The 24,766-nt window shown below is 33.7% G+C and overlaps 2 protein-coding genes across 14 annotated transcripts in view; one reads left to right on the top strand and one right to left on the bottom strand.

Moving 5' to 3' along the window:
• The window catches only part of LOC127071180 (RING finger protein 17), a 231,870-nt gene that overhangs the window by 11,096 nt on the left and 196,008 nt on the right, over positions 1 to 24,766 (bottom strand). The gene's annotated exons all lie outside the window — the stretch shown is intronic.
• Positions 689 to 24,766, top strand: part of LOC127071204 (uncharacterized) — a 69,945-nt gene continuing 45,867 nt past the window's right edge. The window contains exon 1 of one of the 2 annotated variants that reach the window (XM_051010225.1): positions 689 to 1,231. In XM_051010225.1, the coding sequence (XP_050866182.1) occupies positions 1,168 to 1,231 (64 nt within the window). In that variant the 5' untranslated portion in view covers positions 689 to 1,167. The remainder of the gene's footprint in view (positions 1,232 to 24,766) is intronic. The other variant, XM_051010224.1, reaches the window with a different exon arrangement.

Raw genomic sequence — 24,766 nt, 5'->3', positions numbered from 1 at the left:
AATTAATTTCGCTTAGATACGTATAGAACGATATCCTATCTGGTAACATATGTATTTTATACGTCAGTATCGTTAACACGAAAAATATTTTACATGTAAAATATATCAATAACACGTCATAAAAAGAGAAAAGGGTGATAAATGATAAAGAGCTAGATCAAATAAATTTCTTCCGTGTTATTATCGCCATAGCTCGATTGAAAAAATTACGATCGTTATTATATACATATTTCTTTTCTCCCATTACCTTCGTTCCTATTCAAATCATTTCTCGGAATCACGATCGCAGATTAAAAATAAATTATCCGTAAATCGCGATCCTCGTGAGTGTTTACTTCTATCAATGTCAAAGACACAGTTCGCCATGAACTAGAAGTCAACGATGTTCTCGAAAAACGGGTCGGACGACGTACTTATACGTGTACCTTTTTTTTACTTCTGACACAAAGAGAGCAGAATAAGTGGTCCAACTAAAAAGTGTCAGAGCGAGTGAGCGTATGTATAGAATAAGGAGAGACAAGGAGACATATATAGAAAAAGAAGAGAGAGAGAGAGAGAGAGAGAGAAATAACACGAAGAAACAAGGTAGATACCTATAACCGAGATCGAGGCACTCCGTGAAAGGAAAGAGAGATTCTCTCGCGAGACAGGCTTCGTTGCTCCGTGTTGTGAGAGAACAGAGATTGGAAATGGCAGGGAGTCGTCGAAGGAATGGCTCTGACTAGTGGCGAACGTACAAGTTCCCTCAGTCTTTCGCCTTCCGAGGACCGGTAATCGTCGGCGATTGTATTCTCTTCTGTTATTTATCCGTCGTCGACGGATTTGTCTCTCTTTCGTATCTTCGTAGAATAGCTTATTTATTTCTTTCATTTAACGCGAATAACAAAAAAAAAAAAGAGAGAGAGAAAGAGAGGGACACAAAGAGATAGATATAAAAAAAGAGAGAGAAAGAGAAAGAGAGAGGGATATAAAGAGAAGGAGAAAGAGAGAGAGAGAGAGAGAGAGAGAGAGAGAGAAGCCCGTTTCCGGTAGCTTCGAGAAAGTGAAAATGAAACGTGGTTGCCCGTCGTAGTAGCAACTTCTTCGTTCGTTCAAAGAACGGAGGAGGAGTGTGTCGAGGGAGCGTGGAAGTTGTTTTAAGGGTAAGGGGCGTGAGGAAGGCCGAGGATGTGGCTTTTTCGTCTCGTTATCGTCTACCTTTGCGCTGAGATCGTTCTACCATCTATGACCGGTGAGTTTCTTAATAATTACCCTTTTAAGTTGTTCAACGAGATATCTTTCTGTCTGTCTCTCTCTCTCTCTCTCTTTCTTTCTCTCTCTCTTTCTCTTGTTTATTTTACTCTTCTCTTTTCTTTCATTTTTGTTCTTCGTCCTTTCTTTTTTCTTTTTCCTTCCTCCCTTCTTTCTTTTTCTTTTCTTTTTTAATTTTCTTTATATATTATTTTTTTTATCAAATCGTATACTCTCGCAATCGGGAACTTTAAATCCAAAAGGACATATTGATGAGAAGAGCAGAAAAAGACGAGTATTATTCTGGTAGGTACAACGTAGGTATGTACAATGTGTGTACATATATCTACCTACGTATGTACGTAGGTCGGTACGAGAAAGAGATAGAGAGAGAGAGAAAGAGAGAAAGAGAGAGAGAGAGAAAGAGAGAAAGACAGAATGTTCAGGGTACCGCGTAAGCGGAAAATTTTTCAACGACCGGGAAGGCCCGTGGGAAAACGTGCTATGCCTTCCTAACGCGCGTACATCTAGATTTTACATATATATGTATGTATGTATGTATGTATGTATATATGTACACATATATGTATGTATGTATGTATGTATGTATGTACACATATATGTATGTATGTATGTATGTATGTATGTATGTATGTATGTATGTATGTATGTATGTATGTATGTATGTATGTATGTATGTATGTATGTATGTATGTATGTATGTATGTATGTATGTATGTATGTATGTATGTATGTATGTATGTATGTATGTATGTATGTATGTATGCGTGTATGCATGTATATATGTATGTTGTATGTATGTATGTATGTATGTATGCATGTATGCGTGTATGCATGTATGTATGTACACACGTATGAAAGAGAAGCGTTCTTCTCTCTCCCCCCTCCCCTCTCTCTCCCTCTCTGTCTCTCTCTGTCTGTCTCTCTCTTTCTCTGTCTCTCTCTATCTTTCTCTGTTTCTGTCTGTGTCTATCTCTGTTTCTCGCTTTCTCTAACAGAAGCCGGTAGTTACGTCCACTTCATCGTACTGATTAATATCTCATTAAGGATTCCCTATCGTATCGTAAAATACGATACAAGTACGCACAATTGCGGATAATATGTTTACGTGAAATATACTTAAGAATACGTACGAGAATATTATCAATGACGTATGACAGGGAAGATAGAGATAGATAGATAGATAGATAGATAGATAGAGAGAGAGAGAGAGAGAGAGAGAGAGAGAGAGATTGATAATTAACATGTTTATCTAATACATCTTCATTTATTTCTTTCATAACAACTAATTAGAATAAAGGAATGCAGTTTTGTCAGGACTTATAATTACGATTTAATAAATCTTAATAAACCGATCTTATGTAACCTTTGTAAAAAAAAAAAAAAATTATAAAAAAGAAGAAAAAGAAAAAAGTCAAGTGTCGATTCCATTTTCCGTTAGAGGTTAACACGTTAAGGAAGTGGTTATATTGAGTTTCCTCATTGATGTGAAATATCCTATAAAAGAAAACAATATCTGTTTCACTCACCCTCCTCTCTCTTTCTCTCTCTCTTTCTCTCTCTCTCTCTCTCTTTCTCTTTCCCTTTCCTTTTATTTCTCGTCCTTTTCGCAGAACCGTTCATTCCAAACCGTTTTTCTTGGAAGGCACTCTGTTCGATATCTTGTTTATCCTGATAAATGAAACTGGTAAATCTGTTTTAACGTCTTCGCGGTTGCAATGTTAATACTAACCATGAGAATGGTCAAAGGATGTAGCCTGAGGGTGGCATGCGGTGATTAAACGAGCGAATGTCGAACCACGTTATAATTAAGATTCGAATTCATGATATATACTTATATACGTATACCTATGTAAATATGTATGTGCGTGCATGTGTTTATACGTATTAGCTTTTTTCCGTCTCTTTTTCTTTTCTCCATTTTTTAATCATGTTTTGTTTTTTTGTTTTTTTTATTATTACCAATGATTATATTTCTTAACGAGTTTCCTTGATAGCGTAATTATCGATAATCTTGTTTAGACGAAATCGACGAGAGAGAAAAAGAGAAAGAGAAAGAGAGAGAAAGAGAGAGAGAGGACGATCTTCGTGAGGTCGAAGGCCGATCGAAGATTACGATGTCGATCTGTGAAGGAACGAGGCTGTAGGTTATCCTTGAACGAGAGTTATTTCTCGATCTAGATCGGTCAGCCTCTAAAGAACCTCTCGATTGGCTTTGAAGCGAGAGAGAGAGAGAGAGAGAGAGAGAGAGAGAGAAAGAGGACTCCCATGTTCCTTTCGCACGAAGGAACTCTCTGCTCCCGATAATCGTTTTTCACCGTATCAAGTAAACTCGTAGATATGTCGGTATCTTAAAAAAAGAAAAGAAGAAAAAGAAAAATTGTTAAAACGAGTGTTAAGGACGTATAGTAAAGGAACAGCAGGTTTACAAGGGTGATACGTATATCCTTGTATATCGTAGAATTCTTGATCCTTTTATTTCATTGATGGACTTAATAATAACTTACCCATGACACACTTTAAGAATACGTCGTATGTTTAATTATAACAAATGTTGAATTTGTCGCAGGAGTCAAAGATTTAATATGTAGGTAACTACTATAAATATTCGCAACGAGAAGGGAAGGTGACATCACAAGTGAGAAATCGTAACGATTGCAACATTATCGCTTCATGACACAGTTTAGTTGCGAGCTATCTATCGTGAATGGAGTATAATAATAATGATGTCTTATATAGATGAACTATGTTGGCCAATCGTCGCATTTCACGCCTTGAAAATGGCAGAACATACATACATATATACATATATATATTTTCGATGGCAATACACGCCCATCTCTTATGAAATTTGATATCGTCGTGTACGGGCGCATGTATGAAATCGTCCTGATGGTGTCCTTGAAACCATCATGTTACTTGTAAGTAAGCAGAGAAGTTCGTGAATCATACTACGTAATCAACATCATCATCACCATCATCATGACTTAACGATACTGTATAAAATGTCTCCATTAGGACGATCATCTCTCCTTTTCTCGTTGACTTACCTTCTTTTCTTCTTTTTATTTCTTTTTCATAAATTATGTCGAATAAAAAAAATCATTATCAGAAAAAGGCGAAGTTTTAACAAGTTAATTTTCAATTTATAGAGGATACACAACTCGTTCGTTATAATGTATATCTATTATTATATATACATATTATATCTATTATTTCTTGAATCCCAAATTTTAGCAAGATAATTTTGTAATACAATCACGATATACAATTTCCTCGTTAAAATCTTGATAATTCGTATTATGTTCTTTCTCGAATCCCTATCCTTCTATAACCGATAATTTCAGCAAGTATAGGTACTTTATGGATAATTTTTCTTTGTCCTTTTTTTTTTGTTATATATACTTTTTTTCTTTTTCGAAAAATTACAGACATCGTTCCTTCCTTCTACGTTTCGCGTAGAAATTCTTCCTTCTCAAGGTTCTTTTGCTTTCTTTTCTTTTTTTTTTTTTCATCGTACATCCTGTTTCCTCTCTCCACCGATACGAGTTTTCCTGATTCTTTTTCTTTCCTTTTCTAACATGATGAAGATAAAGGACGCGTTGTTTCTTCCTTTTTTATCGCTTATTTCTTTTCCTTCTCGAAACGAACGCGTGAGGAGTCAGAAGTGGTTATTGTTTTTGGATCTTTACTATTACGATAGAAGAAGGATAAGAAATACACAGAGAAAGAGAAAAGAGAGAGAGAGATAGAAAGAAAGAAAGAAAGAGATTTCTCCAGCAAGGATAAATTTCAGCTCGCGGATATTTCTTCTAGGACGAATGACAAAAGTAAAAACTGCGAGAGGAATCATCGTTGCGTATCCCTTTGTGGGACAACGGATAAAGCAATAACGTTGAAATCGAATCAACCTGGTTTCTTAGACATTTCGCTTTTTCTTTTTTTTTTGTGTGTGTTTAAATATATCTCTTTGATCACCAATTTATCCTTCATCGAAGAATTATTATTAGAGTTACGAAGAAAAAATCGAATTTTCAAAAAAAAGTTATAAAAGATGTTATCCAAAATATTACAAAAATTTTATAAAAAAAAGAAAAGGAAGAAAGAAAGAAAGAAAGAAAGAAAATTTTTATTATCTAATCTCGTTCTTTTCTCTTTTCCTTTTTCTTCTTTTTTTTAAAGAACACTTTCTATTTTGACGACATCTTTTTATAAAGTTTTCGAAAATTGTATTTTTGTTAAAGCTGTTATAATTGATTTGTTTCTGTTACGACTTAATATCGAAGTAAAAGAAAATTGATGGATAGTCGCTTATGACTAGATAGATAGTTCGAGACCGCAAACGAATAGCAGTTTGTTTTGAAATCGAGAAACGGGCCGTGCGACGATAAGGCGATAATGCGTTACCATGACTATACTAACGCGTACATTATTATTACTGTTAAACACCAACGCGTTTCGTGCGACTCTCCCAAGTTCTTTCGTCGTTATGCACGTTGGTACATTGATAGTATCTAGTAAATGAGAGTCTTAGTAATTATTGTTCTTCTTACTACGTTTTATGTTGACATTGTTGGTTGTCGTATTTTGGAGAACGACAGAATTGGTGATAGAGTGCATATTAATCGAGTGTCTGTTGCTGTTGCTATTACTGCTTGCGCCATTCGACTCACGAAAGATCAAGCATGACAATAAAGTCCATGGAGAAATTCTACTGCTTTAAGAAAGACAGACACAGAGAAAGAGAGAAAGAGAAAGAGAGAGGAACCGAGAATCGTGACTCGGATTATGAATTCGAGTTCCACTTCGACGAGAGAGTTCCAAACGACACTATCGAGTCGGTAAAGAGTTCGTGCAAGAGTTCGTGAAAAAATTTATCATGAATAAAATGAAAGGGTATGAATATTTCTCGTCGAATATTTCTGATTGGTTCTTCGATTATTTTCTAATTATTTTCACGATACGAAATTGTTGTTTGATTAAATTGTAACATTTGTTTGCGATCGAGAGGGAAAAGAGAAATGTTAAGTACATTTCATTTATCAGAGGACATAAATTTTAATAGAAATTATCGCTTATAAAAGAGTATATAATTGAATAGTAGAGATGAGAGATACTATGTTAGAGAAATTATTACTCCGTGGGGAATGTTAAAAACAAAAAGAGAGAAAGAGAGAGAGAGAGAGAGAGAGAGAGAGAGAGAGAGAGAGAGACGGACATAAAGAGAAAAAAGCATAGAGATCTTAATTTATAATATTTAATATATGCCATTGTTGTGTCGTCCTTGAATCGATATGTTGATACGTTGTCGCTCACGTTGTAATAACGAGCATAAACGACATAAATCTATCATGATAGGGCCATGGTAGGGTTCGGATGAAAAAGGACGTTATTTTGTTGGGACAACTCTTCACGGCGCAAAAATGAGTAACGCCGAGGGTTTCGGAAAGCCAATCAACCTGTCCACAATATTGAAACGTAAAATATGAAAGGTATGAAAAATCGAAACATGTCGCTCATCAGTCAAGTCCTTCGAAATCTAAAAGGGATGAGTTATCAAAAAAGTTGTTCTATTTTTCTTTCCCTTTTTTCTTTTCTTTTTATAAATCGAAAAGAAACAGACAATTTAACAATAATTCGATAGATTTATTTACGACGATCGCGATTGGTATCCGTACGCGATTGGATGAACTCATTGTCATTTATTAACCTATAAATAAATCAAATTTGAGATTTGTTTAGCGATTATCAGATTTAATATTCGATCAATATCGAATATGAATTATTAATAAATGTTGATTCGTAAAATTGCAAAACGTTATATAAAATTTATACACACACACACATATATATATATATAAATATCGTATACAACAGAATTGGATGTACCGAGGGCAAATGATCAGTGAGTGAAAAACACACGAGAGAATATAGCAAGCATCGAAAAGTAAACTTTTGCGGGTTTTCCTTCGCGAGTCATTCAATGGAACGTAAATATTCGAAAATATTCGTCTCGAGCGTATCTATTTGTATCTACTATTTAATTCGGACCACCGTAGAAACAACAAAAAGTATTGTCGATTATCTCGATGCAGATCGTTAATATTCCCGGGATATTCGAGTCTTCTGTCGACGTATCTTTTTAAAAAACACAAATTTTTGTTAGCTTCCGCACTCCTATCTTCCTCCGACCCATTCCGAGATACATAATATTATAAATTCGTCGATAAAATTAACAAAGCCGACGTATTATTTCACGTGGAACATTCCTCTGCATTTGTTTTCTTTTTTTTTTTTTTACTTACAATTTTTCTTTTTAATTTTCTTTTCTCTTTCCTTTCGGGGTTTAACAAATTTGTCGCAGATAAAATAGTTCTTTCAAAAAGATACGACAACGAATCGACCACCCTCTCCTCCTCTTGATTTGAAACAGCGAAATGATTAAACTTTCTTTCTTGTTCTTTTTTCTTTTTCTCTTTTTTTTTTGTTTCCCTCTTCACTCTTTCCTTTTTTTCCCTTTTTTTAATTATTCACAAATAGATATATAATATTCGAAATATAAGCGTTTTACGAGATACCAATTTGATTAATTCTCGTATGAGATACTCGGTCTCGTTAATGAGCGCTTTTGGACGATACGATCGTACGAAATCGAGCGCGAGCGAATATACAAAATCTAGCTATTCGTCACAGAAAAGTAGCCGTAGGCGATACGCCATGGACAAAATTATGTGGAGTAATGATCGTCGATGAAAACCGTTTCTCTTCTCATGGAAGGAGAAAGAAGGAGAGAGAAAGGAGACAGGAGAGAGAGAGAGAGAGAGAGAGAGAGAGAGAGAGAGAGAGAGAGAGAGAGAGAGAGAGAGAGAGAGAGAGATAGGTTTTTGTGAAAAGCGATTCTGGAAATTTGTTCGCAATATAATTACGCAATATAAAAGGCGAGCAAGACGAGGAGACTCGTTGATTTGTACAAATAAATGACAGCCTTGTTCGCACATACCATCTTACGCAATATATTATATATATATATATACACATAAACACATACTTACATAGAATACGAACGTGTACTATGGTTTCTAACATGTAGAACGTTTCCTGGTGCGTCTCGTGCGTTTTTCGCAACGAGGACGTTTTCGCGTTGACGTTTCGCGCATGCCACCATGCAATTTAATGTTCGAAAGATGTAGGAGGTATGGCAATTACGAGAAAATAGTTTTCGAGCCATATCGGTATAGATTGCGTCTATATCGCCAAAAGAAGAAGTGTTAACAAGATAAAAAGATTTTTAATTATAGTACATATACACATATGTACGGTGATAATTTTACCAATACTTTGGTAGAAATACAATTTAAATTATGCGTTATTCGAAGGTGGATTAAAGGTGTCGAGTTTGTCATTTATAATGAGCTGATTATCTTGTTGATTGTAAATAAAGAAAAATAGGTGATATGGTTTTAATAGATTAATTTTATTAGTTTTAATAAAGATTAGTTCTCTCTCTCTCTCTCTCTCTCTTTCTTTCTTTCTTTCTTCCTCTCTCTTTTTCTGACTAATCGAAAAAAAAAAATAGGGAAAGTGATGTTTAGTTTGTTTCCTCTATACGTATCTTATTTCATTCCTTGTATATGTTCCTCCTTTTCTAACGAGTGACGAAATAAAACATTCGTCGTTAGAAACGACTTCTCCGAAGTCTAATAAATCGAGGCGTTAACGAACTTATGAAGCGTTGCTATACACGCATGCACGCACTCACGTAAGCAACCAAGCAACCAAGCAAGCAAGTAAGTAAGCTATTAGAACCTATGGTATACATTAGACACGGTGTTAGAGAGTAGGTACTTGAGATCCGCTGAAAACTCAGCGACCGTCGTTCATACGTCTCGTTGTTTCTGGTATCTAGGCTAGTTATGCGGGAAAGGTATTTTACAAAAAGATAAAACGAAAAAAAAGAAAAGATAAAAGATAAAAAAAGAGAAGAAGAAAAACAAGAAAAGAAATGCGAAGCTTGCGCAGAAGTCGAGTAGGTTTACGGCATTATGCGTTTCCGTCGCGGTTCCGTTCGATTAAATCGGTGACTCATACATTGCGATTGGTATACATACGCACGCGTAGAAAGAAAGAGAGAGAAAGAGAGAGAGGGAGAGAGGGAGAGAGAGAGAGAGACATACGCGTATAAATCGATTTGTACTCCAGGTGCGTCCTCGCAATTTCCTAGATTCCGTGATTCGAAATGGAAAAAAATTTTTCATTACTCCAAAGGTACGATAAAAAAGGAGAAATTTGAAAGTGCACTTTGAATTCTTTCATCGTTTTTATTTATTTATTTATTTATTTTCTTTCTCTCTATTTTTTTGTTTCTTTTTTCTTTTTTTTTCTCCTCTTCCCTTTTTCCTTTCACTTGCGTTAATACAAGGATTAACGAAAATTTGATTTTAATCAGGCCCACCTTTGAAATAATTATCGTTTAATATTTCCGAACGGGTTTTCTATTTAAAAGAGATATTTTAATAAAGTACAAAGATGGAGTTTTGTACGTAGTATAGAGGTGGACAGTCGGGCAAACAACCGATCGGAAGGTTTAATCGAGCGACTAATCCCCGGGAACGAGGTACTCGCCGCTTAACAGACAAATTATTCCCCATGAATTCGCGCGAATTACTGTTTTCGAGGGTCTCCTATCCTGATGTTGGCTTTGAATAATGTTGCGTTCCTACTCGCTCGAACGCTCCTTCGAAACTTGCATAATTCAGCAGGGATGCATCTCTCTCTCTCTCTCTCTCTCTCTATATATATATATATATATATATATATATATATATATTCATGCGAGTACATGTGTTATGCGAATACTGTTCGATTACCTATGAGAATCTCCAGAATTTACCGGGACTCGTCCAATCGAACAGCCCCATTTCTATGAGCTCTTTCGATCGGTCAAAATAAATAAAATAAAATAAAATGAAATAAAATAAAATCGAACGACGCGCGACACGTTTTTTGGAATGGAATGAAATAAAGGTCAGGCAAGATTGTTACTTGTGGATATTGCATAGGAAAGAGAGACACGTATGTAATTATTTGCTATGTACTTTCCAGCGACCGATTTCCTCCCATTTTGCAAATGGCAGTTATGACCATCGTGGTCATATTGAAACGAAAACAAATCGAATAGGAAAAAAATAAAAAAGGACGAGGACAAAAAAGAAAAAAGAGAGATAATAATAACAATAATAAATAAATAAATAAATAAATAAACGAACGAACAAATAAATAAAAATTCGTTCGTAGAAAAAAAAAAAGAAACAACAATACGATATAAAACGAATTTCTAAATATTATTACGAGCAAGTGGTTACGCGGCCAATTAAAATGAAAAGAAAAAAAAAAAAAAGAGAGAGGAAAAAGAAATGAGCGATAGAACGAAATGACAAAATATACGTATTTGCTTGGATACGTCGGCCGTTCAGCGGCCATTTCCATTTAGCTCGCACGAACGAGAAAAACGAAATGTCGTGGTTAAAAAGCGAATAAAGATAAGTGGAAATAAATTTTCAAGGTTCGCTAAGCGAATCCATCGCATTATTATAAGGGCGTTCGTAAAATGAAGCAAAAGTTCGCAGCTGCGGCTTTAAGCCAGTCCTAAGAACCGAAACGATCTAAAACCGTAACAATCCCGAGAGATCCATTGTGTAGTGGCCATTCTTGAAAAGTATAATAAAAAGCAATCGTAAAAGTTTGTATCCGCTGTAAACCCCGTGCCCGGGATGAATTGTTATCGGTGGGAAAAATTGAAAACGTTTTATCGCGCGTATTGTCCGTTCGAAAACCGAGAAAGAGAGAGAGAAAGAGAAAAAGAGAGAAAAAGAACAAAACGATCTGTTTTCTTTCATTTATCTATTCGCTCGCACTTCTTCTTTTTATAACATTTATAAAAAGTGAATTAATTATCAAGTCAGTTTTTTTTTTTTGCTATTTTTGTTTTCTCTTTCATTTTTTCTTTCTTTCTTTCTTTCTTTTCTTTCTCTCTCTTTTTTTTCTTTTCTTTTTTTTTTTTTTTTTTATTTCGTATTAACAACAAAGCAAAATAGTTTTAATTAAGAGACAATGTATTTCGAGCAATGCATCTAACGACAATTTATAACTTGGGAGTTTCGTCGAGTTAACACCTTCTTGAGGAAAGTTAATGAACTTTTAATTAAAGATTGATGTCGGAGATGCTCTATCTTTGAGATGGAGAGAAAGAAAAGAGAGAAATCGAGATAACGAGAGATAGAGTGAGATAAAAAGAGAAAGAGAGAGAGGGAGAGAGAGAATATAGATAGGGTTCCTAAACCATCTAATAATATTCCAAAATGAATTTCTCGATGGGCTCGTTTTTCGGAAGGTTTCGAGGTTGGCAAAGAGGTTCAAAAGTTCAATAAGACAATGACAATACTGTTAATATTAATATTTCGTATTAAGTTATTGCTGATAGGTAACGAGTCATTCATTATTAATTTTTTTCTTTTTGTTAATATCATTTCAATCATTTTTCTCTTTTTTCTTTTCTTTTTTAGAAAAAAATTGCGAGAAAGAGAGACGGATAAATTTTTTTGAATCTTTTTATGATAATCTTATACACACATATATATACGTACATACATACATACATACATATATATATGTGTGTATGTGTGATATATATAGATGCATTCCAGTTCTAAAGTTTCCTATTATTTTTTCTTTTTATTTTATTTTATTTTATTTTTTTTGTTTGGAAAGAGCAAAAAGAGAGAGAGATGAGGTCTGGAAAACTACTCACACAACATTCAGAAACCTGAGCCTAGTTTCGCTTCAAAATTCACCATCATCCTCCGGATACGTTCATACAAATTTTTCACAAAGTAAAAAGATGCAACCCATGACTGTGTACAATCGCATTATTATAATCTCTGCAAGTAGTCGCAGTTTTTAAAAAATTTATTTCGTCCTTTGGAAAGTCAATGAAACAAAAGCAAATAAAAAAAATATATATATATCAGTGCGAAGAGTATAATAAATCGTTGAACGTCACGAAACAACATATTTCGAAATTTATCGAGAAACTCGAAGAAATAATGGTTCTTTTATCGATTTAAGAGGAAGTGTCGATTCTTTGCCACGAATTTGAGATCAATTTGTGAGAAAATAGAGAACGAGAGGGAAAGACAAAAAAAGATAAGGAGAAAGAGAGAGATAGAGAGAAATACCGAAAGAAATCGACGTATGGGAGAGTCGCCAATTCTTCGTGATTTAATTTCGTTCGTTTGCGAGAGTCAGAAAAGTCTCGGAAAAGAAAAATATAAGAAAAGAGAAAACAGTAATGCGTGGAAAGAGAGAGAGAGAGAGAGAGAGAGAGATAGAGATAGAGAGAAAGAGAAAATAAAAAAAAAGATGGTAGCTCGCTTTAGTCGCGTTAGAACGTGCGGAACAGTACAACGCGTGAAGAGTGTAGTTCCAGTTGAAATTTTGCGAGTACACGTCCGTCGCTTGGATAATCTCGTTGACTTTACTTGCGGTAAAGGTTGCCGTGGATGCACAGAAACTATACCTCCTACATCACTCATTCTATCTCTTATGAAATTTGTCCGGTTTATTCCTCTACGAAAGCTTTTCTGTTCGCATAACCCGAGCAAATACCTACTACTTACATAAATAGGTTGACTTTCAGCGTCAGGATGTCGCGTTAAGAAAGGAGACGAGGAACGATACGATAATGGCTCCTCGTACAAGAAGAAAACTACTTTACAAGAAAATCTTGAAACATGTCCAAAATGATTATCAATGTTTGTCCTTCACACTCGAAAAATTCCATTTTCTATGATTGAATTTAAGTTTGTATTATCGAACATTTCTCTCTTTCTGTCTCTCTATCTATCTCTATCTCTTTTTCTCTTTATGACGAAAATATCACATGAAACGATATATATATATATATATATAGTATACTTTTATGTTTTTGAATTATTAAATATTAGATTAGTTTGACGTGAACGAATATTGACAGTCGCTTCGACAATTCCATTCTAATGATACTAAATTAAACTTTGATTATCGAATTGGAATAAATCATTATGCAAAAGGATATACTTTACTGGGTATTAATATAAATTAGATCAGATTAGATTAGACTGGTGATATGACGCGGCCAGTTTCTTTTTCTTCTTTTTTTTCGTATTTTATTATTTCGATGAAAGTACAGTAGTTCCGTAACAAATGCAGAAAATAATAAAATGTAATCCGGAGATATGAGAAACAAAAATAAAAGAAAAGGAAAATCCCTGAGTTACAAAATTCTCTCTCTCTCTCTCTCTCTCTCTCTCTTCTTCTTCTTCTTCTTCTCTTTCTGTGTTAAAGGATTTTTATATTTTTTATATTACATGGCTTTGGCAATGTCTATGACGTCGATTTTTAACTTGTCTCAAGAAATTCGTGTGCGTGCTTGGGAACACGATACTGGAATTAACATTGTTTCTCGGTGAATGCGTAGACGTGGATGGAGAGAAAGAGAGAGAGAGAGAGAGAGAGAGAGAGAGAGAGAGAGAGAGAGAGAGAGGTCTATGACTTGTTTCATTGCTACCCCGACAACTTCCCTCTCTCTTTCTTTCTTTCTATCTCTCTTTCTCTCTCTCTCTCTCTCTTTCTCTCTCTCTATTTCTCTCCTTTCTCCTCTTTCTCTTTCTTTCTTTCTTTCTCCAATCATCTATCGTCTATTTTATAGAGAAACGATCGAACCCAGACGTGGTTACGTCCAAGCGATGGAGATACGTCTGGAACATTCGTTCTTCAAGAATCCCTGTTGCTTTAATAAATTAAACAAAAAAGAAAATAAAAAAAAAGGAAGAAAAAGAAAGCAAGAAGAAAGAAAAGTAATCGCCTTATCACGGTCGAGTTAAAATACGTATCGAGAAATTGAGCGAAATCGAGATTTTCCCAAATGAAGTTCTTTGTCGTTTAATAGAGAAGGCGTCTCGAGGAATATCGATCTCTCGAGTTCTAAGATGGTTGTTGTTTCTTTCATTTCCCTTCTCCTTTTCCAATCGTATGTGTGTGTGTGTGTGTGTGTGTGTGTGTGTGTGTATTTTACGTTTGTTTCTGTTTTATTTATTCGATACTCTCCGTAAAGGTAACCATCTACCTATCTACCTATCTACCTACCTAGCTACCTATCTATCTACCTATTTTTACGCAAAGCTATAAATCTATTCGAATGAGTGCACCGAAAGTAAAATCGATTTGATAGACAAACTCTTTAACTCTCTGCTCGGTTTCTTCTTTCGATTATGTTACTTTTTTTTCTTTACTCTTCTCTCTCTCTCTCTCTCTCTCTCTTTTTATATATATAATATATAATTATATATATTAATTATATGTACAAAAATATTATTAATATATAATATATATATATAATTTTTTCTTTTTTTCTTTTAATACGAAACACAAGGTTACTCTTTAAATTAATATTGAAGAATTACTTAGACAGAGAGAGAGAGAGAGAGAGATTCATTTATCATTTCGAAACTTCACAAAAGATGGATGGGTATCTACGTGAAATAATCAAATACCTCGCAATCCTTCTTTTTTCTTCTTCTCTTTCCTTTTTCCTTTTCTTTTTTTTGTTGAGAATACAACGTGATGGGAATTCTCGAGCATCGATCTCGATGTTGTTTGTTAGCATTATGCACAGCGCGTACGAGTTAACGAGTCGGCCTTACAAACGGATAAGAGTGGGATGAGGGAGAGATAGAGGAGAGGGGGAAGCAGAAAGGAGGGGTAGAAACAAAAAAGAAAGATGGCGCGAAAGCCCGTGTGTGTATATGTATATATATGTACATGTGGTACGTGCCCGTACCCGGGTTGGTTTCGTTCGAAGTTTGGATATAAATCGGGTTTGAAAAGTGCAGCCAAACTAGTGTTTTTACATTCGACAGAAAGAGATAAATCAGCTCGTTCGTATTGGTATTAGTAAGAGAGAGAAAGAGAGAGAAAAAGAGAGTAGGTATGTATCTAGTACTGTCTACCTATTCTACCTACAACCGTACAAGTTTTAATTTAAAGTTTGTCCGAGTCCGACATTTATTTGAGTTCTCTCGTAAAAGTTGATTTATCATGGTCTCTCGTACGGAGGGATTGGATGGTTAATATTAACTCCTTGAGTTGACCTCGGATCTCGTTGCACCATCTTTCGCGATGTTAATTCTTTAGAAGAAAGAAAAGATTAACGAGATCATCATCGCGGGTTATTCGATCGTCGTTGTTCATCAGAAACCGTTCGTCATTATTTCAAAAGAATTACAATGGTAACGAGATCCTTATTAGATTTTTAACGATACGATCACGCCATCTTGTTTTATCTTTCAATATCAAATTTATTACATACATCGTAATAAACAAAGTTTACAGATACTATATTACGATTGTTATAGAATTTCTCTATTATTTCCGTCGATTAGTTTACCTCGGTCGTTGATATTATCCTAACGACCTTTAAATGCGAGATTTACTTCGTTCGTAAACACGAATATGCCTTTGTTGTTATTGTTGTATTACAGTTGCTGCATAGTAAGATCTATAACCTATGTATCTATCTATAAAGCAAAATATTTCTTTCCTTTTTTTTTGTTTTGTTTCTTTCGGTTTGATCGATTCACGCAATTACGTTGAAAATTTTTTTATATGTATTTCCACGAAACGACATAGAGCTGATTTAAGAGCTTACCCGGATGGATCGTCTGTGGCCTCTTACCAAACGGAGTTCGTTCGTATATACGAGTGTACATAAGAGCGTACATACATCCATACATACATACACATATATACGTGCGCGAATATCTCGTCATTTCATTTCTCGATCTAGAGAAGAAGAAGGAGAAAGAGGAGAAAGAGAAGAAGAAGAACGACGAGAAGAGGAGAATACGCGTTGCTCTTGTTATATTATACGTATGGAATCTTGATAGTAAAAAAAAAAAAAACTATGCACTTGTGTGCATAAATATATATAGATACACATACATACACGTATGTACATACTGTACTATAGTTATACTCTACCTATGTATACGAGTTTCGAGATAAAGAAAAAGAGAAGCTGCGATCTCTCGTTCTACAGTACTTTCGCGTTGGTATAAACGAAAGGCTATAAAGCGAAGCTGAAGCTTTCCATCGACAACATCGACGTACGAGCCCAGGGACGTATCCTTTCGACTCTTCTTCGATCTGTTGCTACTACTACTACTATTGCTACTACCACTACTACTATCTTTCCTTTGCTTACTCGTCGGATCATCGTTTCATCCTCTTTGTATAAATAAACAACGATATTTACTTCGTTCTTCTTCATATTCTTCTTCTTTTTCTTCTTCTTCTTCTTCTTCTTAGATAATAAAAGTAACAAAAAAAAAAGAAAAAAAAAAACGATAGTGATTGTTCCAGACTACAAAGACTGTGAGATTCTTTTAGATATTTTTCTTTATCTTTTTCTTTTTTTTTTCTTTTTTTTTCTTCTCCCTCGACCAGTTAACGCCACTGCTGTTTCTCGAGAGGGTTTATCCGTGAGTACGAACTCGCGCGAGGACACCTCAGCACAACAGCGCTGAGGGTTTCTTTCTTTCTTTTTTTTTCTTCTTTTTTATAGCATTAACTGAAATTGCAGTGGTCCCTGTAAAGTACCAAGAGCTTTAGCGCGAATGCTTCGATGGATATAAACGAATATGTGAGATGTACACAGGGTGGTCGAAGAAGTTCGAAGGAGTTAACTTTCTCGATAATTTCCCATAAAGATCGACAGATTCTTTTCTTTCTTCATTTCTGTTTGAATTTTCTTTCTCTTTATCGAAACTTTACTTGAATCCCATGTACGATAAACGAGTAACGTAACATATACAGTTTTTATTTTCCAACTGTTTTATTTATTTATTTATTTTTTTTTTCATAAGGGATGATTTTTTTTCTTTTTATCATTCTCAGTAACGTTTGAACAAAAATGTTCTTTCGATTTTAACACACTTAATATTTTCGTAGTACTGATATAAAAGTATCTTCTAAGACCCTCTTTTTCCCTCTCCCCTCCCACCCACACCCACTTTCTAGATACGACACTATGACACGAAAGAATTCGTTCGTTCGTACGTTCGTTCGTTCGTTAAGCGTATTTTCCCTAAGGAAAACTTGCTGTCGATTGAATACGAATGGACCACCCCGAGCGTGAGCATCTATGACGTCAACGAGCACACCGAGCAGCTTTTTTACAGCGACGAGAGGGATCAGAGAAGCGCGACAGTAAAATCGAAATTGTCAGAGCTCTACCGCTTTAGTTTTAGAGCTTCGGGTTACTGCCATTGCACCTATTTCCACCCCTCTTTTTTCCCTTTCATGGCTCACTCTACTATCCACCTCCATTCTATCTGTCTATCTCTGTTTTTCTGTCTCTCTATGTGTCTATCTAACTTTCTCTCTCTCTCTCTCTCTTTCTCTCTCTTTCTCTCCATCTATATATATATTATATGTCTGTCACAATTTCCACCCTTCGACGCCCTTACCCTTCCTCTCCTTTCCGAACTAAGTAATAAGCGTCGTCGTTTTCCTAACATACGTATATATATCATTCGACTTCTAGAATTCAATCAAGAAATTTCGATCGATAGTACAGTAGCTTTCAGCAATTTGGCAAATAGTCTTGAAACGATCCATATAACGATATCTGAGAAAAACTGTCATAGACTAACGCCGGACGACGACCATTTTCCAAGGATTTTTAAGAATTAGAACTTATTCACTCGTGTTATTTACTTTATCATGATTACTTCTTACGATTAATTTACGAAGAGTATTCGTTCCGGTTGATTAATTTTTATTATCGGGAAAAATTATAGAAATTATTTTTATATAGAAATAAGTTATTTGTTTTGTTATGTATATCTGTAAGTATATGTGCATGTAACTATATATATGTATATATATTTAATATATATATGCACACATATAATTATTGACAAAAATTAAGAAACAAAATAATTAATAGTTTGCTCATTTTTATACAATTTTTTTTGTCTTTCGAAATACGTAGATTAAAAGTAAAAATAGTATAATGAGATAGCATGATGTATGAAATATTATCTATTTTGAAATATTGTCTATATGAAATTAATATTATGAAATATTAATTATTAATATTATGAAATATTATGCTATTTTTAATTTCAACCTATGTATTTCGGAAGATAAAAAATTTATAAAAATGGGCGAACGATTACTTTGTTTCTTAACTCTGTATTGAACCTTTCTCTTTAGATCGATCGACTCCTCTTCTTTCGTTTTTTAAATATTAAAGATTACAAGATTCTAATTTCTTCACGTCACGAAGTATTAAAGCATCTGTCTCGTTTATCATTTCTCATCCTTCTTCTTTTTTTTTCTCTTTCAATGCTACCATTTCTTATATTTATTTGAATATGATTTATTTATACATTGTAATGTATCCCTCTATTAGAGACTTTAAGAAATAATTTAAAATTAGATTAAAGAAGTCCAATTTAAGTCAGCAGATCGTGAGAACGAAAGAAGAAAAGAAAAGTAAAGAAAAAAAAAAATAATAAAAAACAAAACAAAAATAAAAAGAAGAAAGAAAGATTTGAAGGTCGAAGGAGTAGAGAAGATACATAAAAACCAGGTCAATGTCGAGCCGTCGTTCTCTCGGTCCTTCGATGGAAACGTTGTGCAACTTTATTTCATGTTTTAATTCGTAAGGTCATAATCGATATCCTACGTAAATATTTTAAATACGAGAATTCGTACCGTCGAAGTAAAAAAAAAAAAATTAATACAATCTTTCAATGACCATTTGATTTAGTTCTTTCTTTTTCTTTTTTCTTTTTTCGCTTTTTTTTTTTTTAAGGTAATCACGTTTCGCATTAAAAAGAATAATCGCGATACCGTTCTCCAATCCATGCAAAACTTTCACTTTTGCATATAACACCGATACGATCCTGCATATCTATGGATTAACATAAAGCCTTTACGGTTTCATTGTTACGAAGCATTATCGAAACTTTTCCCGTTCGCATTTCTAACGATACCATGTAAGTACCACGTCGTATCACATAATCTAACGCAACCATGGAATATTTGATATATTTTATAATGTAATTCTTTATACGTCATGACGTTAAATATTTTCACGAATTGTATTATCAAACGATAAGACATCAGGACACAATAGAAAGATAATTATTTTTTATGTATTAGAAGAATACAATATTTTTATTAATAAGATATAATAATAAGTGATAAGAAACGAACAAAGTTAGTATTTCTTTGAAATTCATGATAAGATGTATACCATACCATACTAATTAATAGTAATTTCTTAATAATTTACGAGTTTTGCGAGACGATTGAAGATAAGAATTATGAAACATTTCGAAAATATAAGAGAGGGAAGATAAGCTAGATTTAATGAGAAAGGGAAACAGAGAGAGAGAGAGAGAGAGAGAGAGAGAGAGAGAGAGAGAACGAGTGTGTGTGTGTGTGTGAGAGAGAGAGAGAGAGAGAGAGAGAGTGTGTATGTGTGTGTGAGAGAGAGATGCGAAGGGTCGAATGATGGAGCCATGGGTGTTAATCGGATTTCCGTCGGTGATTTCTGAAGCCGTGCAAATGAATTAGTAACGAGCTTACACAGCTCGATGTTAGTGTTAGTCTCGTCGAGGGGGCTTAACGTAGACAAATTCAAGAATGGAGCAACAGGTTACACGACCGCCATTCACAGAACTATATATATATACATGTATGTGTATATATGTATATATATATGTATGTGTGTGTGTGTGTATATATATATATATATATATATATATACCTTTCTCTCTTCATCTCATGTCCACGTGTATGTATATGTATGTAGGTATGTTGTAAAAAAGAGAAAGAGAGAGAACATAGAACGATGGTCTTTGTCATCCTCAGTTAGTCCCTCGTTTTCATCGTTGCACTCTTTCTCACTCCACTATCTCGAATCTTCTCTTTTTTTTTTTTTTTACACCTACCTCTACCAACTCCCATCTGCACTTATTCTCACTCGGAACTCTTTTCATCTTTTTCATCCTAGCTTTGGTATCCTCTTTAAGCTATTCTCTCGTTAACTTTTCTCTCTGCTTCTCTTTCTATCTTTCCATATCTCTCTATCTTTCTCACTTTCTTTGTGTTTTCGATATGTTTGTTTCTATCGGATAATAATCTTATTGAAATATTTAATTTCGTCTTTTTGCGTGGTAAAAAGTAATATTTATTTTGTCTATATAATTGTAATTAATAATTTGATAATAAAACTAACGAGGATGTCTATTAATTTGGTAGATGTCTAGTAATTAGATTATATTATTATATTAATCTATTATGTTATACTATTGTATTAGTCTACTGGCTACTATTAATTAGTTTTGATCATTATATTATTATATTAGTTTATATTATATTAATTTTTCGAATCAGGGATTCAATAAAAGAATAAAATTGGAAGATCGAATTAGAATTAGTCGAATTAACGTAAAGTTTTAAATAACAAAATCGGTTTAATTAAATTCGTAAGCTTTCAATATCTACAAACGATAGTAACTTTAATGACGATAGTATTGCGAAATTACGATTCAGCGAAAAAGGTTCGCTTCTTCTATGTATTAATCTCTCTAAGATCGATATTAAACATTTCCATTTATTCAATCCAATCAACAAATGAAAAGATTAGAAATTTCTTGAAATTTTTCAGGACAATCGTAACAAACTTACATTTTTAATTACGTACATGAGATATAAAATAATTTCTTAAAAATGAAAAAAAAAGAACTAGAAATTCAGTTTCTTTTAATTTTTATTTTAGGACGATCGTAACAAACTTACATTTTTAATTACGTACATGCGATATAAAATAATTTTTTAAAAATGAAAAAAAAAGAAACTAGAAATTCGGTTTCTTTTAATTTTTATTTTAGGACGATCGTAACAAACTTACATTTTTAATTACGTACATGAGATATAAAATAATTTCTTAAAAATGAAAAGAAAAAAAAAACTAGAAATTCGGTTTCTCTTAATTTTTATTTTAGGACGATCGTAACAAACTTACATTTTTAATTACGTATATGCGATATAAAATAATTTCGATGAAGAAAATCGTCGATTTAAATGTCCATTACCAATGTCTTCATATTATAGAGATATATAATACAAAGGATCTATAGAAACAAAGTCGTAATGGAATTAGTTTGTATATAATAAAATATATATATATATATATATATAAATTAGAGTTAATAGAGGCATGAGTAACTAAGTTTCTATTAGAAGACGGTTTGCCGAAATGTAAAAGAAGAAACCTCGACTCGTGTTCGAACTTGTTTCCAGGAGGAAGTAAATGCATCTTAGGAAATACGGTAAGCAATGTTGTCTGGTAGCTCGATTCTCGACGGAGTTAAGGATTCCCACGAGAGGAATTTTAGTTTCTTACTTGGGAAAGTATAAACGTGTTTCTAACGTAGGTACACCTTCGTCGTGAGAAACTGTTAAATTCGAAGTCGTTCTTGGGTCTTTAAAATGTGAATCCTAAATCGAGACAGGAAGAGAAAGAGAGAGAAGTAGAAAGAAAGAAAAGAAAAGAGAAAGAGAGAGAGAGAGAGAGAGAGAGAGAGAGAGAGAGAGAGAGAATTCAAATCAATGGTTGAAAATGTTCAAGGTAAATCAAATAAAATTCGATTGCCTGTTGAAACGTAAAACGTTTCATCTATGCAGATATGTACGTATCTACGTATGTATCTTTTAGCAGAAGCGAATGGCGAACGCGATCGATGCCACTCACAAATCATATATATGATTTCAACGTTCACATAATCCATAATCGTATTACGTTCTATTTTGCTCTCTCATTCGTCATTTGACATCCCCCGATTATGGGAATTTACATTAATCAGTACAGCTTTTGATAAACGGATTCACGTTTGAATACTTTTCACTCGAGAAAATATATCTCTGTTAAATAAAATACGTTATTATCCGTAGATAATCTTTTTTTCTTTTAATTCTTCCTTTTTCAATTTCTTTTTTTTTTTTTTATTATTATTATTTTATTTTATATCATTTGTCTTTCTTTTTTGCATTTTTCTTTTTTCTTGAAATGTTATTATTATCGTCGTAGTTTAAAAGGATATTATTTTCGTTAGTATGTAAGAAGTTATCAAAATCGTTATTGGCCATTTAATAGACGAGATTAATGTTGTTTATCGTGTCATAAAAAAGATTTAAGAAATGAAAAATGGTATTTTTACATTTTTTTTTCCGAACGAATCGGAAATTTAATATCAGCAGACGTCATATGATCGTCAAGTGTCCGATATATGATATTCCAATGAAATTTTTTTTTTCATATATCTTACCAAATCTACGATAATAGAATATTATTTTAACAAATTTGATTTAATAATTTCGATGATAAAATCTGATGAAGGGAATCCAATTACTAGACGTATGTAACCAATAACGTAGGACGTTTTTAACGTAACACGAATTGTCGCGTTCAAATGATCTCGAGTGATATTCGAAAAGTTCTTTCGGGCATGACAATTTGTGAGATAAAGATGTGAGATTATGAGAAAATTAAAAAAGAAGAAAGAAGAAAAAAGGAGTAGTAAAACGAACGAGTAAAAACATATGGAAAAGAATATTATATAAAGACGATGTCAACGTTAAAGAAGAGAATAGATATGAGAGGAATGTTGAACGAAAGAAGATGAGAGAGAGAGAGGGGGGGGGGTAAGAAAAGAGGATATTAGTTGTTTGGGTCTCGTAAGAGGAAGATGAATTTAAACTTTTTTTAAAAGGAATCGCTGGAGGATGGTAGCTACGCGTCTCGACTAACCGCATTAGTATTTCTTATGGTACTCATTATTTCCTGTGTAGGATGTAGAGGGAAAAGAAATAAAGAGAGAGAGAGAGAAGATGAAAGAACGAGTGAATAACTGGACGAATGAACAAGAGTGAGAGAGAGAGAGAGAGAGAGAGAGAGAGAGAGAGAGAAGGTAAATGAATGAGTGAACAACTGGATGAATGAACGAAAGTGAGAGAGAGAAGGCAAGTAAATGAGTGTACAAACGAATGAACGAACGAGAGATAAAAAGAGAGAGAAGGTGAATGAATGTGTGAACAGGTGGACGAATGAACGAGAGTGAGAGAGAAAGAGAAAGAAAGAGAGCGAGAAAGAAACAAAGAGAAAGAGAAGATGAATGAACGAGTGAACAAATGGACGAATAAACAAGAGTGAGAGAAAGAGAGAAGGTAAATGAACGAGTGAACAACTGGATGAATGAATGAAAGTGAGAGAGAGAAAGAGGGAAAGAGAAAGAGGGAGAAGGCAAGTGAATGAGTGTACAAGTGAATGAACGAATGAGAGATAAAAAGAGAGAGAAGGTGAATGAATGAGTGAACAAGTGGACGAATGAACGAAAGTAAGAGAGAAAGAGAGAGAAAGAGAAAAAGAGAGAGAGAGAAGGCAAGTGAATGAGTGTATAAGTGAATGAACGACCGAGAGATAAAAAGAGAGAGAGAAGAAGGTGAATGAACGAACGAGAGATAAAGAGAGAGATAATAAAAGAGACGTGGTTGATTTCGCAAACTATCTTCTTAACTGATGTCAGGTAACCATCAGCAAGTAGTAATCGTCTACGTCGTCCACGTCGTCATTTAAAATGATATTAAGTGGTGGAAAGAGTTAAAAAAAATGGATGGAAAATATAACCGTGAGGATAAGTTATAAGAGGAAGAGATATTTAGGTACCATTATATAAGTCGACGGTAAGACTCATCGAATTCGTTTTGGATTTACAAGTGGTTTTTTGTTTCTTTTACTCCTCTACAAACCAAAGTGAATGATAAAATAAAGATTAACGTCTAGGAGAAGAGATGTGTATATAGATGATAGAAATTTTTTTTTTTTTTTCTTTTTTTATAGAAGCAAGTAAGAGTAAGAGAAATTGACGTTTCTCTTTGTAACCTTTTTACGCGTGTATGTAACAAGTACTTACGTATGTAAAGAGTATTATGTAAAAAGAAGTATCGAAATTCATTCGTACTCGTTGATCTTCGTCGCGTAATTTAATTTCATTTCTCGATTGAACGTTTTAAATAGAAACGAACGGGAAAATCGACGATGTTAAATATTTGTCTAGATATTGCCTTTTCGTTCCGCCATATTAGAATAATTGGCCAATCGATTGTATTGTAGTTAAATTTTTGAGATATATATATATGTTTGTTCTGTTTCATTTTAAAATCAATAGAATTTTTAATAATAACGAAATATGATCACGACATGTGATCACGAAATATGATCACTTTGAATAGATATATTTTCTATTTTTTTATTTATTCATTTATTTTTTTATAGAACTTACTATATATTATTACTGTGTATCATATTATCAATACATACTATATATTTGATTTAGATTCACAA

This window comes from Vespula vulgaris, chromosome 21 (genome assembly GCF_905475345.1).
Source record: "Vespula vulgaris chromosome 21, iyVesVulg1.1, whole genome shotgun sequence".
In the NCBI taxonomy this organism is placed as follows: Eukaryota; Metazoa; Arthropoda; class Insecta; order Hymenoptera; family Vespidae; genus Vespula; species Vespula vulgaris.
Note: the sequence above shows the minus strand (reverse complement) of the source record. Positions and strands in the feature narration are given on the sequence as shown.